At 36.4% G+C, this 13,989-nt stretch overlaps 1 protein-coding gene across 2 annotated transcripts in view; it reads right to left on the bottom strand.

The window, feature by feature from the left end:
* Nucleotides 1-13,989, bottom strand: part of NEDD4L (NEDD4 like E3 ubiquitin protein ligase) — an 83,775-nt gene that overhangs the window by 56,114 nt on the left and 13,672 nt on the right. Inside the window, exons 5-8 of one of the 2 annotated variants that reach the window (XM_015813780.1) lie at nucleotides 10,248-10,380; nucleotides 9,108-9,284; nucleotides 4,729-4,803; nucleotides 1,936-1,995 (exon numbers count right to left, since the gene is read on the bottom strand). In XM_015813780.1, the coding sequence (XP_015669266.1) occupies nucleotides 1,936-1,995; nucleotides 4,729-4,803; nucleotides 9,108-9,284; nucleotides 10,248-10,380 (445 nt within the window). The remainder of the gene's footprint in view (nucleotides 1-1,935; nucleotides 1,996-4,728; nucleotides 4,804-9,107; nucleotides 9,285-10,247; nucleotides 10,381-13,989) is intronic. The other variant, XM_015813787.1, reaches the window with a different exon arrangement.

A 13,989-nucleotide genomic window follows, 5' to 3' on the forward strand; every position in this document is an offset into this window, starting at 1 on the left:
CTCCTACTGTTATCATATAATAATGAACAGTAGGTTCAAAGTGAAAAATATTCAGTGCAGGAAAATTGTCTAAATTTCAAAATCTGTAGTTTAAAATATTGATGAGACCTCAATAAACAGATTAGTACAGAAGAGAAACAAATAAAATAAATTATTTGCTATTCAAATGAGAATCCTTTCATAGTGTTTTTTTTAAAAATGTGATACCAAAAGTAAAAACTACTTTTTTTAATAACAAGACATTTTTTCTAATTCTTTCCATTATCATTACTCCTCCTTTATCCTCCAATTTATAAATAAACATAGATAATGAGAACACTGGCTCCCTGTGTTCTTGGCATCTCTATTCTTGAAGAACAGCCACTGAAAACAATTGCAATTATTTTTTTATTACTTTTGTTAGTTGTTTGTGTCTTACCTGTGAATGTCTGTTGGATTTCTGCAATAATCTGATTTATAAGTTTTTGAGTCTGGGAAATAGGACCGTGCAAAGCAGTTGAAGTAGGTGGCCTGCAACATCTGCTAGCACAAATGAAGCATCTCTCTCCAAATAATTAAAACAAATTTTTTGCAGGGCTCTTATGGTTACTTCGAAAAGAGTTCACGATTGCCTTCACATGTGCGCGCATGCTTCACTTTGTTGCTGGTCTTCATGGAAGAGCTGAAGGAGGCATGTGCATGCACGGTAAGTTCAAACAACCCACATCAGGCAGTTGTACCAGTTGCAAGAAAGACGGTTGGCTTAATAATTCAAAGGGAGGTGCTTGGTTTGTGCTAATACATGTTGCAAACCACTTCCTTTAAATGCTTTGCACAACTTGGTATAGGCCAAGTGTATTTCTTCAAAATTTGTTTTAAGAATGTTCTGCCCCTTTCTGTTGTCTACAAATTGACATTCCTGCTTATGTTGCAATTATCTATTCCTACCTTCCTATATTCTCTGCTTGATTCAAATGAGAAAGACTCACACAGGTGCATCTCCACTATGTGGAAGTCAGAGATGGGATAATTACCTGCTCATTAGGTAATCTACAGATTGTGAGAGGTAAATTCTATTCCACCTCTAATTTTTCTGCATGTATGCACACATAGATGATTCTTTGCCTTTCAGCTATTTCTCCTTTAGTATAAAAGAAGAAACTGGGAAGCAATATTTTAATAAACTTTAAAATACCACAGTTGGAGGCAGAGAAGGGAACTGGCTATCAGAAGTAACACCATAGGAAATATACAATTAGATACTGAGAATGTTTCCATAGTAGGAGTGTTGGCTGAAGTAGCTGAATAATTACAGAAGATACTCAAGCTGGGAGAATGGTGGAAGATGCAATTTATTTCACTACCAAGGTCTGTAAATGTATCTATGGAGATTCTCAGTCATCCAGGTCATGTTTGTCTCAAAAGTACTTTTTCAAAAGGCAACTGGATTTTCTTTGTTTTTCCTTGAAGACGTTTCGTTCTCATCCAAGAAGCTTCATTCTGACTCTTCAGAACTGAAGAAGCTTCTTGGATAAGAAGTGAAATGTCTTCAAGGAAAAACAAAGAAAACCCAGTTGCCTTTTGAAAAAGTACTTTTGGGGTATGGAAGTATAGTATCTGCAGAGTTGCACAAGTAGAGAATTTTCTAAAAGCGATCTGTGCCCCATCTAAAGGCAGAAGCATCTCCAGCAAACCCATCAAGGCCAAACATGACAAGAGGTGTGAGGTGATTTCATCATGCAAATGCCACACCTGCCCACTTGCCTTCCAACGTCTGATACAAGTATTTTCATCATGATATCACATATGTTTTGCTTTGTTTTGTCACCATCCAACCCTGACATCTGAAACCCTGAAAGATTGATATTCTGACAACAAAGGGAAAAGAAAAGAAGAGAGATTTGAGTAAGAGAGGAGGAGGATGATATAGATTTGGCTGGATAAAAGTATTATTACCGTTGACTCTTCACCCCCAGTGACCGTGGAAGAACGAAGTCTTCTAGATGGGCCACTCGGCTGTTAAATAATAATAATTGTTATAGTTAAGGAACATTCAATATGCTAATTTGAAATAATGGCATTTTGATAAACATTTTGATCTTTATGTTATAGCAGCGATAACAGCAGTATGAAAGTGTCTATTACATACTAGGCCCCACTAAATACGTAGAGACTGCAAATCACAGAATGTCTTGCAACCATAATGGATGGGTATGCTGAGAGATTCAGACTATATATAGGTATGTATGTGTGTATGTATGTATGTATGTGTGTATGTATATATGTATGTATGAATATGTATTAGGTCTGAATGTATATATATAGTATATCATAGGCACCAGAAAAGAGAAGGCAATGTGTCCATGATCATTAACTTTTTCTTCCCTGCAAAAGATAGAAAGACGATACCTACAAACAACAAGAGTGTGAACTATTAAATGAAGCAAGTTGGATTTGGCCACAGCAAATGCATAGATTTCAGTAGAGTCAAGCTGAAAAAGAAGAACCTGAGCTTGATGATTTTCCCAGAAAAAAAATCAAACTAGAACACAGAAGAACAGGGGGAAAAAACTTAGCTGATAAAAGGAGAAAAATGCTGTGTAGTTTTTTTACTGTTTGATCACATATAGGAATTCCAGATTAAAATAATTAAGAGTATGTTCTTCCCCATAAAATCTGCCAAAGGTTAGTGTGAATTTTGTATTCCCAGAAAAAAACCTTGTGGAAACAAGACAGAGTAACTGAACAAAGCATGTTGTAGTATAATTTCTATATGGATTACAGTGAGAGAAGACATATTGAGATCCACAGCAAAGCACCCAATCGAGAGATACAAGCCAGAGATCTAATTTAGAATTACCCAAGACCTACATGTAACAGAGAATTATTCAAATTTGCACAGAAAGAGGGATGTGTAAATATTTATTTGATCCATATCTGATGTAAACCAGCCTTATTTTTTCTATCTAGAACAACATCTGCTCCACTTCAAATTTTGGACTGCAACGTATATCAGCCCAATTAGCATTGAACCACAATAAATAGGTTCAATGGAGTTGAAATTCAAATCATGTTGAAGTGGCTTACAGAATACCCTATTATTATTGATATTTTGTATTGTATCTGCAAACTCCAAAGTTACCAAAAACATATAAAAGACATATTTCAGGATAAAATACACATAGCAATGACTATTTCTTGATGAAATACTTTCAAAATACATACATCAAAATTTCATATATTTTCTTTTTTAGAAAATAACTAGAGTGGAAAAACTCTTTTCAAGGGTGACATATACATTTTAAATACATCCCTAAATAAAAAGTAAATTAGGAGAGTATGGATTTGAAAATGGATTCATGCAAAAATGATGACAGTAAACTGCTCAATTGGGCTTATTTGTAGAAGAGCAGGCAGAGCTAGTGGGCAGAGTTAAACATGTTATTAGCTAAGTGTCTTTACATTGCCATGAATGATCCAAATCCAAACTTTCTTAAATTCCATTGACCTTATCTGGCACCAATTTAGTGCTTAATTTTAGTTGACCAGATTCTTGTGCATAGCTTCTGCCCCCCCCCCCGTCTGTTCTTCTACAATTTCCAGATATGATTCCTCCTAGTAAGCAATAAGTTATTTTATTTTGTTTTTTCACAATCAGCTTGATGGATATGCATGGAGGAGAGAGAGGCATTTCCTAAAATATGCCCACACTGCCATTATGTGACCTGGTGGGAAAAATTATCCCCAAAATAAAATGTGGTACCTCCAACCTCAAGTGAAGTAAAGCACAATAAATGGTGTTCATTTTAGAAGGAGAAAAGCAAAGGAATATTCAAATGAATCAACAATTTAAAACAATTCTTTAAAAAGCAAAAAAAAAAAAATCCCTACTCCAGTATTGTGGAATAGATAAGTTTTTTTTTTAAAAAAACATACTTTTTAGATGTTGACAGGCTTAATAGTGTTTGACAAAAAAAAAACCTCTTTAGAAATGCTCTTTCGGCCTCTTTACAAATTCCCTTATCAATCTCCCCATTCCTTATAAGCTCTCTTGAAACCACATCCTGAGTCCCTCTCTCTAGCAGCCTCCTGCGTTTCTATCTTTGCAGAAATGACTATAAACTACATTAAAATCACTAATCCAGAAATGCCTAAATTTTTAATCGAAATGGCCTTCATTCACAGACATGAACACATGGCTGACCTTCTTACCACTTGGAAGCCAAGCAGAAATAGTCCTGGCTTGTATTTAGATCAGTCAATTTTTGACCATTTTTTAAGACTGGACTGAAAATACTGTTCTCTTATGGTGAAGAAAAGTACATAGTAGCCACCAGGAGTGAGACCTCAACTTGACGGCAACAGTTATTTGCACACACGGAAATATATTGTTATTGTAAATAATCACCATCCAAATGGAAAAACACCAGCATTAAATTTTAAGGATGGTTGAGATCCTCTGAGCCCATGTACCAAAGTGATGATACTACCATCATAAAAAAGATTTATCCAGCTGGTACAAAGAATATTTTTGTTATGCATTTATTGAAGTTAATTAGCCTTTTTCCCAGAACCTGGGCACTGTGTCTTTTTCCACTAGGGAAATAGCCATTAATATAGGAGAGAAGCCCCCCCCAAAAAAAACACACAAAAAAACAACCTCCTATGCAGTCCAAAACATTTCAACACAAATGCATTCCTGAAATTTGCTAAACAAACAAACAAAAAACTCAAGAAATTTCTACTTACCAGTGATAAAAGAGACTGTTCGGCAACAGCATCAGTTACACTACAAGATCGCAACCTTGCAGAAGGATCTCTTTGCTGGAATACAAAAAAATATGTTTAATTACATTGTGACTGTCATTTTCCCCTGGCATCATATGGTTATTTTAGCCTTCGTTCAGCTACTTGATAAGTTTACCTTTCTTCCAGCTAATAGGTTAACTCACTCTTCTTTCACTTGATTTGATTGCCAAAAATCTTAACTCTCCATTTCATGAACAAAACATTGAATTGAATTTTAAATGGCAGACATTTATATGTTATCTAGTATTGGAAGGAGCCAGCATGGGCAAGAAGATAACGGTACCCTTGCTGAAAATTTAATTTCCTCAATTCTGAGCAGACTGTTGATGGGACAAAATAAATAAGGTAGAAAGCTATTCTTGAGTGAAAGAAAAAAATATTATTTCATGAAAATTCACTGTCTCCCATCTTCAATGATTCCATTTATTATTTGGGGAACAACTATGAACAATCTTCAGGATTTTCTAGAGATGGTACAGAGAAATAACTTAACATCTTATAAAGCATCTTGCAAGATTATGAAGATTCTTGCAAGATTGCTGAAAAATATTTGCCTTTCAAGAATTTACAATAAGTAACTTAACGTATGTTTCCATGCCAGACTTGTGTTTCCTTAGTAGTAACAACAGTCCTCCTATTTTTCATAGTGGAATACTTAAATTATACATCTAATAAATCCATTTACAAAGGAACAATTCTCAGAACAATAAAGGTAGTCCTCAACTTATGACCACAAGTGAGCCCCAAATGTCTGTTTCTAAGGAAGACAGTTGTTAAATGAGTTTTTACAACCTTTCTTGCCACAGTTGTTAAGCGAATCACTGCAGACATTAATAACATGGTTGTTAAGTGAATCTGGCTTCCCATTGACTCTGCTGGTCAGAAGGTCGCAAAAGGTGATCAGGTGACCCAGGGACATTGCAAGCATCATAAATAAATGCCAGCTGTTAAGCATCTGAATTTTGATCATGTGATCACAGGGATGCTGCAACCGTTGTAAGTGTGAAAAACAATCATAAGTCACTTTTTTCAATGCTATTGTAATTTGGAATGGCCACTAAGCTAATGGTTGTAAGTTAAGGACTATCTCTACTGAGTGATTATTTGTTTGCAGAAAGTGCTATAGCATTTAGATCATCTTAAACCATTTCTTCACTGGGCATGTTTGTATTAAAGCATCTGTTTAGAAGTATCAAAGTACCTTCTGTTTTCTGGTTGATAAAAGGAAGAAAGGCACTGATATTCCCTGAATCATACCAAGTATATTATTTTTAGCTTAGGAAATAATTATTGGCTGTTAATTCCCCTCTAATTCTCTTTTAAGAAACACTCCTAATGCCAATATATATATTTTCATATTGGTAGGGTTCAGAATGCTAGAAAGACAAACATTTCTAAGAGGCAATGAAGACAAAAAATAGCTATTAATGCTTTGTTACATTAACTAAGATCAAAGATGCTCATTGCGTTTCAAGGACTATCTGAATTATTTTTTATTCCACTCTTGTAGAGAAGATGAAGACTACTTGTAAATAATGGTAATGACAAGTGAGGATTGTATAGGCGTGCTACATGTCAATCAAAACCATGACAGATTTACCAGTCTATTTTGCTTTGTCTGACATTTGTAGAATTCACTTGATCAGAAAGACAGTCTGCAATTTATATGTTTCAGGAAAACCTACATCGATCATAATAATTTATGAGAAATGTGTTATATGGATCCCCAAGTAATTCACTACTATCGTAGAACTGTATTAGAAAGCTCTTCTAAATCCTGTCTCCCAATTGTTTTTTTTAAAATGGACTCATCATATCCATTTAAGCAGGACTTCACAGCCCTTAGAAAACAAAATAATCTTTTCCTGAATGTTTTCTCTGAGCTTAATACCTCTATTTGTTGAGGGCTTGGCTTGTTAGCCAGATAAAATGTGAAACCGATCTGTTGCCTAGAAGGTCTTAAATGAAGGATATTTGTAGGAAAAAGGATTTTCTTAGGAAAAAGCATAAATAAGCCTTCATACAATACCCAGATTTTTTTTTCATATCAATAGGAGCACAATGCAACATTAAGAAAATCAAAGTGGAGATTTAGGAATGTCAAATTTATTTTGATAGATTTCAGATGAAAAATTGTATTGCTGGAAAACTAAATAAAATAGATCATGGGTAAAAATGGATTTGTTCTTAACTCTCCATTAGACTGAACTATTATAAATCTAGAATCACAACTATCATTAGAAGTTTGTTTAAGATGGAAATATATTTCCATTTCACTATTCAAATGCAAAAGATAAATTTGTTATATTAAATGTTTATCACAGAAAGAACAGAGACAAATTCCAATATGGTTCAGATTAAGCAGTCTATTTATCTTCATCTTCATAAATCATTTGAATAGTAGCATGTTCATTATTTTTTAATCATAAGGAACATTAATTTTACATAAAGAATTTACATCTGGAAAATCTTAAAAACTTTGGTAATAGGATTTAGGAGAGGAAACTTAGTGGAACTAAGAATGCTTAAGAATCCCTTTTAAAGACGACATTTCAACAAATCATGAAGAAATGGTTTTGAAATGACTAGAGTAGACTAATAATTTACTGGTAGCATTGTTTCCCCATAATACTGCATCATATTAATCTAAATCATTTTAGACTGAAATCTTAAGCAAGTTTTGGTGGCAATGTCCAAAGGTTTTTGATTAAAAGTTGAAGAAATTCAGAAAATTTCACAAAATTTCTTTAAAGAGAATCCAGCAGTAGGATAGCTGTTTGAATTTCACAAAACAGGGCAAAACTGAAGTACTTTCTAAAGTACACAAAATTAAGAAACAAATTAAACTTAGATTATTAATAGCTAGATTTGTTTTTTTACAAAGGACTGGACAAGGAATGGATAGCATTGGCTCAATGGTAATCCACAGTGTGGAAATGGCACTGAAAAAAGAATTAACTCAACAATTTTTGTTTAAGAGATCCTCTAATAAAAAACAGGCTTACTCATATATAGATATTGATATTAATACATGTTGTAGTATTGATATTAGTACATGTTTTCCTGATAGATTATGCCCATCAACTCGAACGTCATGTTGGGTAATGTTTTTATTCTCCTCAACTGTATTTGTATACTCCTTTTTAATATATTTTTTCCTCTTCAGTATGAATTGCGTATTTTTGTTCTTTCATAATATTTAATCTTGTAGAGACATTTATTTAGGTTTTTCCCCCCACTTTAGCTTTGAAAAAAAATATTTTTCACACTGCTAAAAGGGCAAGCTGATGAGCTGTCTCGTTGAGTGTATGTATATGACAATTTGCTATATATCACTGATTAAAACTTTTTGTCTGTCCTTTATAATTAAAACAGCATAGTGCAATTCTTACATTCACTGTTGATATTCATCCCAGCCCATTAATGCAATTGCTGAGTTAAGAAAGGCAAAACAACCTTTCGATGCATTAACATAATTATCTCAATACACAGATGTTAGTATAAATTTTCCAGTTGTATGCCACATTTATATATGAAAATAGATTCTGTTAAAATTATGAATGAAGGCAAATATACGTTTCCCAGGATAATGTTGCAGGATCCAATCTGGGTCGGTCTTAGTATAAAGAAGTTCCCTGAGAATGAAGAAGCTCGGAAGACTAAACCTCTGGTCCTGGTGACCGACCCAGATTGGATACTATTAAAATTATTATATGAATTTAACTTCTAAAAATACATTTTAAAAAAGAAAAGAAAATTCCACCTGGTGTTTGTTTATTTACTTATCTCAATTAAGCACTCAGAGAACTTCTACTTTGTTTATCAAGTTTGCTGAAGTTATAAGAATAAAATGAAATCACAATACACATTTAATAGCATAAATATGATTACTCAGCTATGGTTTTTTACTCAAAAGTAGACTCACTCAATTCAGATCAAAATTGCTTTGAGTTTTTTGCTCAATTTTTTTTTTGCAACTTTGACAACTTTAAGATGTGTGGACTTCAACTTCCATGGGGAATTCTGGGAGTTGAAGCCCATACATCTTAAAGTAGCCAAGGTTGAGAAACACTGGCTTAGTTGAATGATTGAATTCTGTGGAAATTGCCCTCAGGGAAAGTATGCTTTGCATCATAATTGTGGTGCACTGTAGAATGGTCCAATAATTCCAATTAAACTAAGAGGAACAAACATACACCCTTGTAGCCCGAAGCACCATGTCCACACAATATTACCAGTTGTGTTGACTCTGAGGTCAGTTTTACAAATCAGAATGAGCATGTTAGAAGAGTAGTAAAAGAAATGTTCAAGTCTCTTACAATCATAGAAGAGAGTTGTTCCCCATTTGAATCAGGAGTGATCTGAAGTCTTCTATTCAATTCCTCAGAGAACTCCTGAGGGCTGGTCCGAGAGACAGGGGAAGCAGGCGGAGGGGGCAAGGACAGGCTTAAGGAATCGCCACTTGTGTTCACTTCTTCGGAAATGGTTTCCCAAGGCTGAGAAAAAGAAAAGGCATCAACAATGAATATGCCAATCTTCTCTACAATTTGCTTGGCTATCAATTAAACCTAAAAACCAATATATACCTTTTAAGACTTAGAACACGATTAACATCTGTCAATCAACTCTGGCTATATATATAGGGGGAGGAGGTTATGAAAAGGGGAGAAGGAGGGCAACATCGTCCCGTTTTAGGGGCGATCACTCGTTCCCGCGCGGCTCTCTTACGGACATGCCAAGTAACTTCGGTGGGGAGAGAGAGGGGGGAGCAGCGCAAGGATGGGCATGTGCCCCCGGCTAACCGATGGGGGAGAAGAAAGTGAGTTAATGCCGGCCTTCCTGCAGGAGAATGAAGGAGTTTTGACTGAGGGAAGAGGAGAGATAGAGGGTGTGGGAAAGACGTTTCGACAGGAGGGGGGGGAAGATCAGGCAGATAGGGGGCGGCAGCAACTAGATAGGATGGGGGGTGGTGCAGACAGGAGGAAGGGGGAGGAGGTTAGGAAAAGGGGAGAAGGAGAGCAACATCGTCCCGTTTTAGGGGCGATCACTTGTTCCCGCGCGGCTGCCTTACGGACGTGCCAAGTAACTTCGGTGGGGAGAGAGAGGGGGGAAGGTTAAAGGCATGGGAGAGAAGGGGAAAGACCGAATGAAGGAAGAGGTACGGCTGCAGGATAAGGGGGGGAGCAGCATAAGCAGCGTAAGGATGGGCGTGTGCCCCCGGCTAACCAATGGGGGAGAAGAAAGTGAGTTAATGCCGGCATCCGGGGATCGCGGTTACGCGCCCGAGCAGGGAGGAGGAGAAACATGAGTCCAAGTTAAACCATTTTTAAAGGGTCGTTTTGGCTGAAGTCATGAAAAATCAGGATGGTACAAAAATTTTAATAAGGCAATTAATAAACAAATGAGTACATTCAGTTGGGCAAAACTGTTAAAGGATTCATTTCAAATCCTGCACGTACTTCAGGGACATCTCCACTGTCCAAGGGCTCAGGGTCCAAATCCTCACTAATGTGTCTCCTTGATCGAAACCTTCGGTGGGCAGCCTCTTGATTTATCTGCCTGATGTTGTTGTCAGATTCAGAAGCCACATCCCTGAAATGTTAGAGGTTGGTGAAAGAGACATGAGTCAGAGAAGGAAGAAAGAAAGACATCATTAGCTGAAATACTTCCAAGTTAACACAAGCACACACACTCAAGCACACACACACACACACAAACACACACACAGCTATTAAAATGTCAGAGCTTCTCAAGTCTCTGCTGCATCTGATACTTATTAACAATGGGAGCCAAATGATAAGTTATTTCTCAAAATCTCTGGCAACTCAAATTAAATAATGATCAGTTTGTCTTTCAAAGCAAATAAAAGCTTGTTGTCTCAAGCTATTAGCTTGATTAAGGGCAAATTTCAATAATCAAAGCAGCAACAATTAAGAACAAGGTCCAATGTCCAAGCTGATACAACACATGTGATGCAGTGTATAATTTAACTCATCCTGTTGCCTTATTGATACAACTGTGTTTGTTGTGCATCCTCTTTAATTCAAGAGAAGATCATCTCATGCTCCATTGCTTTTTTTCTCTTTGATTTTTGAAGAAAATTGGTTTTAGTGAATGTTTTAACTTACTGCATCTTTAATAATAGTTTGGTTCTGCATGTGAAATAGAAAACTCATGAACAATTTTTCTAGACAAGGTTGGGTGGCAACAGGAAACAATAGCAGGTAAAAATACAACCCTACAATTATAAAAACATATTTGTGTACTAGATGAACACAACTATTTCATATGTCAGGAGATGTAGCTTAAACAAAATTTGGACACATGGAGCTAAAGATAAAGAAAAACAAATGGAGGACACTCTATTGTGGAAGGCTGGTACAGATCATATTGGGTTCAAAAGAATAAAAGTATAATTAAATTAGATTGTATGTTCAAATGACTTCTACTATTAAATATATTCCATATCACAATTCTTTTATTTGGTATTAAGAATTCTATATATTCAATTGCCATTTCCTATTTCAGTGCCACAACCCTGAGTTTAATAAATCAACTTCCCCTGCCATACTGAACAGTACTACTATTTTAATAATTTGGTAAATAATATTCTACCTGGAGTATTTCTACAACTATAAATTACAGGGACCGATGAAGATCAAACAAATAAGCTGGAAAAAAATTAAATGCCATAATGAATGGCATTTAAAGAATAAACAAAAGACTTTTCCTGAAATATTTGTATCATAATGGACAGAAGCAAACAATTTGCTTGTAAAAAAACCTCATATTAAAAAATATCTAGTCTCAAAGACCACATGGATTGAGAGTCAAGCTTTGTATGTGAAGAATTTGTGAGTTAGAAGCTAATGAGCTAGGTTTGCTTGCCTGACTCATAATAATCATTTACTCTTCCAAAAGATTTCCAGAATTCTCCTTGATCCCGTCCATCCACTTTCTTCTACAGTATTTCCTCAATACTTTACTTTCATTTATTAGTATCAGCCTTTAGATGTCCAAAGGGCCCTGTTAAGGCATGCAAATAATGAATCACTTGAGAATAAATCTCATGTCCAAAGAATGGGGCTGGTTAATAATCACTATTTCATTACTGCTTCAATTACCAAAGAGTCAGAAACTAGAGGCTATTGAGCTTTAAAGGGACACTGTTCTCTCTCTCTCTCTCTCTCTCTCTCTCTCTCTCTCTCTCTCTCTCTCTCTCTCTCTCTCTCTGTGTGTGTGTGTGTGTGTGTGTGTACATGTATTGGACTGCTGTGGAGTCTTGAAATAGCAACAGTGGAAATACACAGCCCTTCTTTAAAGCATTAATTTTATTTTGAAATAAAGTCAAAAGTACACACAATAGTTACACACACACACACACATACACACACATACATATTCCTCCCCATTTACAGCCCTGTAATCCCTTAATTTGGGGTAGAGTTAGGGCAACTGATAGAGCTGAGTGTTTACTGGCTGGATGCCCTTCCTGACGCCGATATGGAGTTTGCAGCAGATATTTTTTCTTTCTGCCCTAAGAGAGAAACATCTGTTGCTACCTGGGATTGAACTCTCAACCTTCCGAATAGGCCACACCAGTAGGCCACAACGCTGCTCACATCTAAAGGCCCAGTAATGGTGCTAAAGTAGGAACTAGGGCAGTGATGGCGAACCTTTTAGAGACCGAGTGCCCAAACTGCAGCCCAAAGCCAACTTATGTATTGTCGGGTGCCGGGTGGGCGTGGCCCATTGGGTGGGCATGGCCAATTCGATGGGCGTGGCCAATTCGATGGGCGTGGCTTAAGTGGTAACAGCAGACTGGGTGGGACTAAAAAGTTCAATCAATCAATTCCAACTTTGCGATATCTTTTTTTCCCCGTGATAATTTGAAATTGATTGATTGATTGAACCATTTTTGGGGGGGCACACGGCGGCGGAGGCCTAAAGCGAAAAGATTTTATAAAACCCAGCTGAAGGCCTAGGACTGGGGCGATGGCGCACATGCCCACAGAGAGGGCTCTGCGTGTCACCTATGGCATGCGTGCCATAGGTTCGCCACCACAGAACTAGGGGAACTATTTTATTTCAGTCAATAGTTACAAGCAGAATTCACAAAGCATATGCAGTGGTTCATAAAGTACAAGATCAAAAGACAGAAAAAATAATGTATAACTTTTCCCTTTGAAGAGAAGAAAGATATGAAAACCTGGAAGGCCACACTAAAGGAAACCACAATCGTTCCTACCATTGCAGGACGCAGGGCATGAAACAAATACAGGAACAATTTTGTTGAATGTCAGGAACAACCTGTGTACTAGTAAGAGCAGTTTGACAGTAGAACCCATGAACCAGAGAGGCTATGAGCTCCTTTTTTATTATTTTATTTATTTATCAAATTTATTTGCTGCCCATCTGGCTCAAGGTGATTCTGAGTGGCTTTTCCGTAAATATGCCCAACCAGAGTTTACACATCCATTTACTGGGGGATTTTACCATTTGGAATCTTGTACTAGCTATCAGTAAAACATGTGCAAATCATGAAGCTGAAACTTAATCAGAAAAAAATGTATAGAATGTGAACCAAAACCTTAAATACCTTTTTACAGAAGAAACTGAACGTGTGGGCACTGTGTTATTTTCTTTAAAATGAGAATTTCTTCTAGCTGAATAAATGTGTACATCATTAATGTCTTCCAGATTTTAGCAATCTGCTGTGTTCAGATGTCTGCTTGAGAGGCATAATGCTCTAAAAATGATTTACTGTAATATGGCTTTACTCTTCCCAGAATTGTTTACAAAGGTCTCCACACAGGCATCCAGGGTTGTAACGTTTAAAATCACAAAAAAGCATTAGAAATGCAGTTTAATGTGGCAATATTGCTGGCCATAATCAGGAGCCTTGTTGCAGTACTCTGCTGAACATGCCAACTGAAATAAAACATATAAATTCTTCTGCCCACGCCCCTTCCAACAGCACAGGGAGTCCTCAACTTATAACCATTTGTTTAGTGGCCATTAAAAGTTAACATGATACAGACAAAAAAAAAATCCAACCGGTCCTTGCACTTACAACAATTGCAACATCCCCATGGTCACGTGATCAAAATACAGCAGTCCTTGACTTACAGCAGTTCATTTAGTGACCATTCAAAGTTCAATGGCATTGAAAAAAGTGACTTATGACCATTTTTCATACTT

Source organism: Protobothrops mucrosquamatus, unplaced genomic scaffold (assembly GCF_001527695.2).
Source record: "Protobothrops mucrosquamatus isolate PMUCROS unplaced genomic scaffold, P.Mucros_1.0 scaffold_74, whole genome shotgun sequence".
NCBI lineage: Eukaryota > Metazoa > Chordata > Lepidosauria > Squamata > Viperidae > Protobothrops > Protobothrops mucrosquamatus.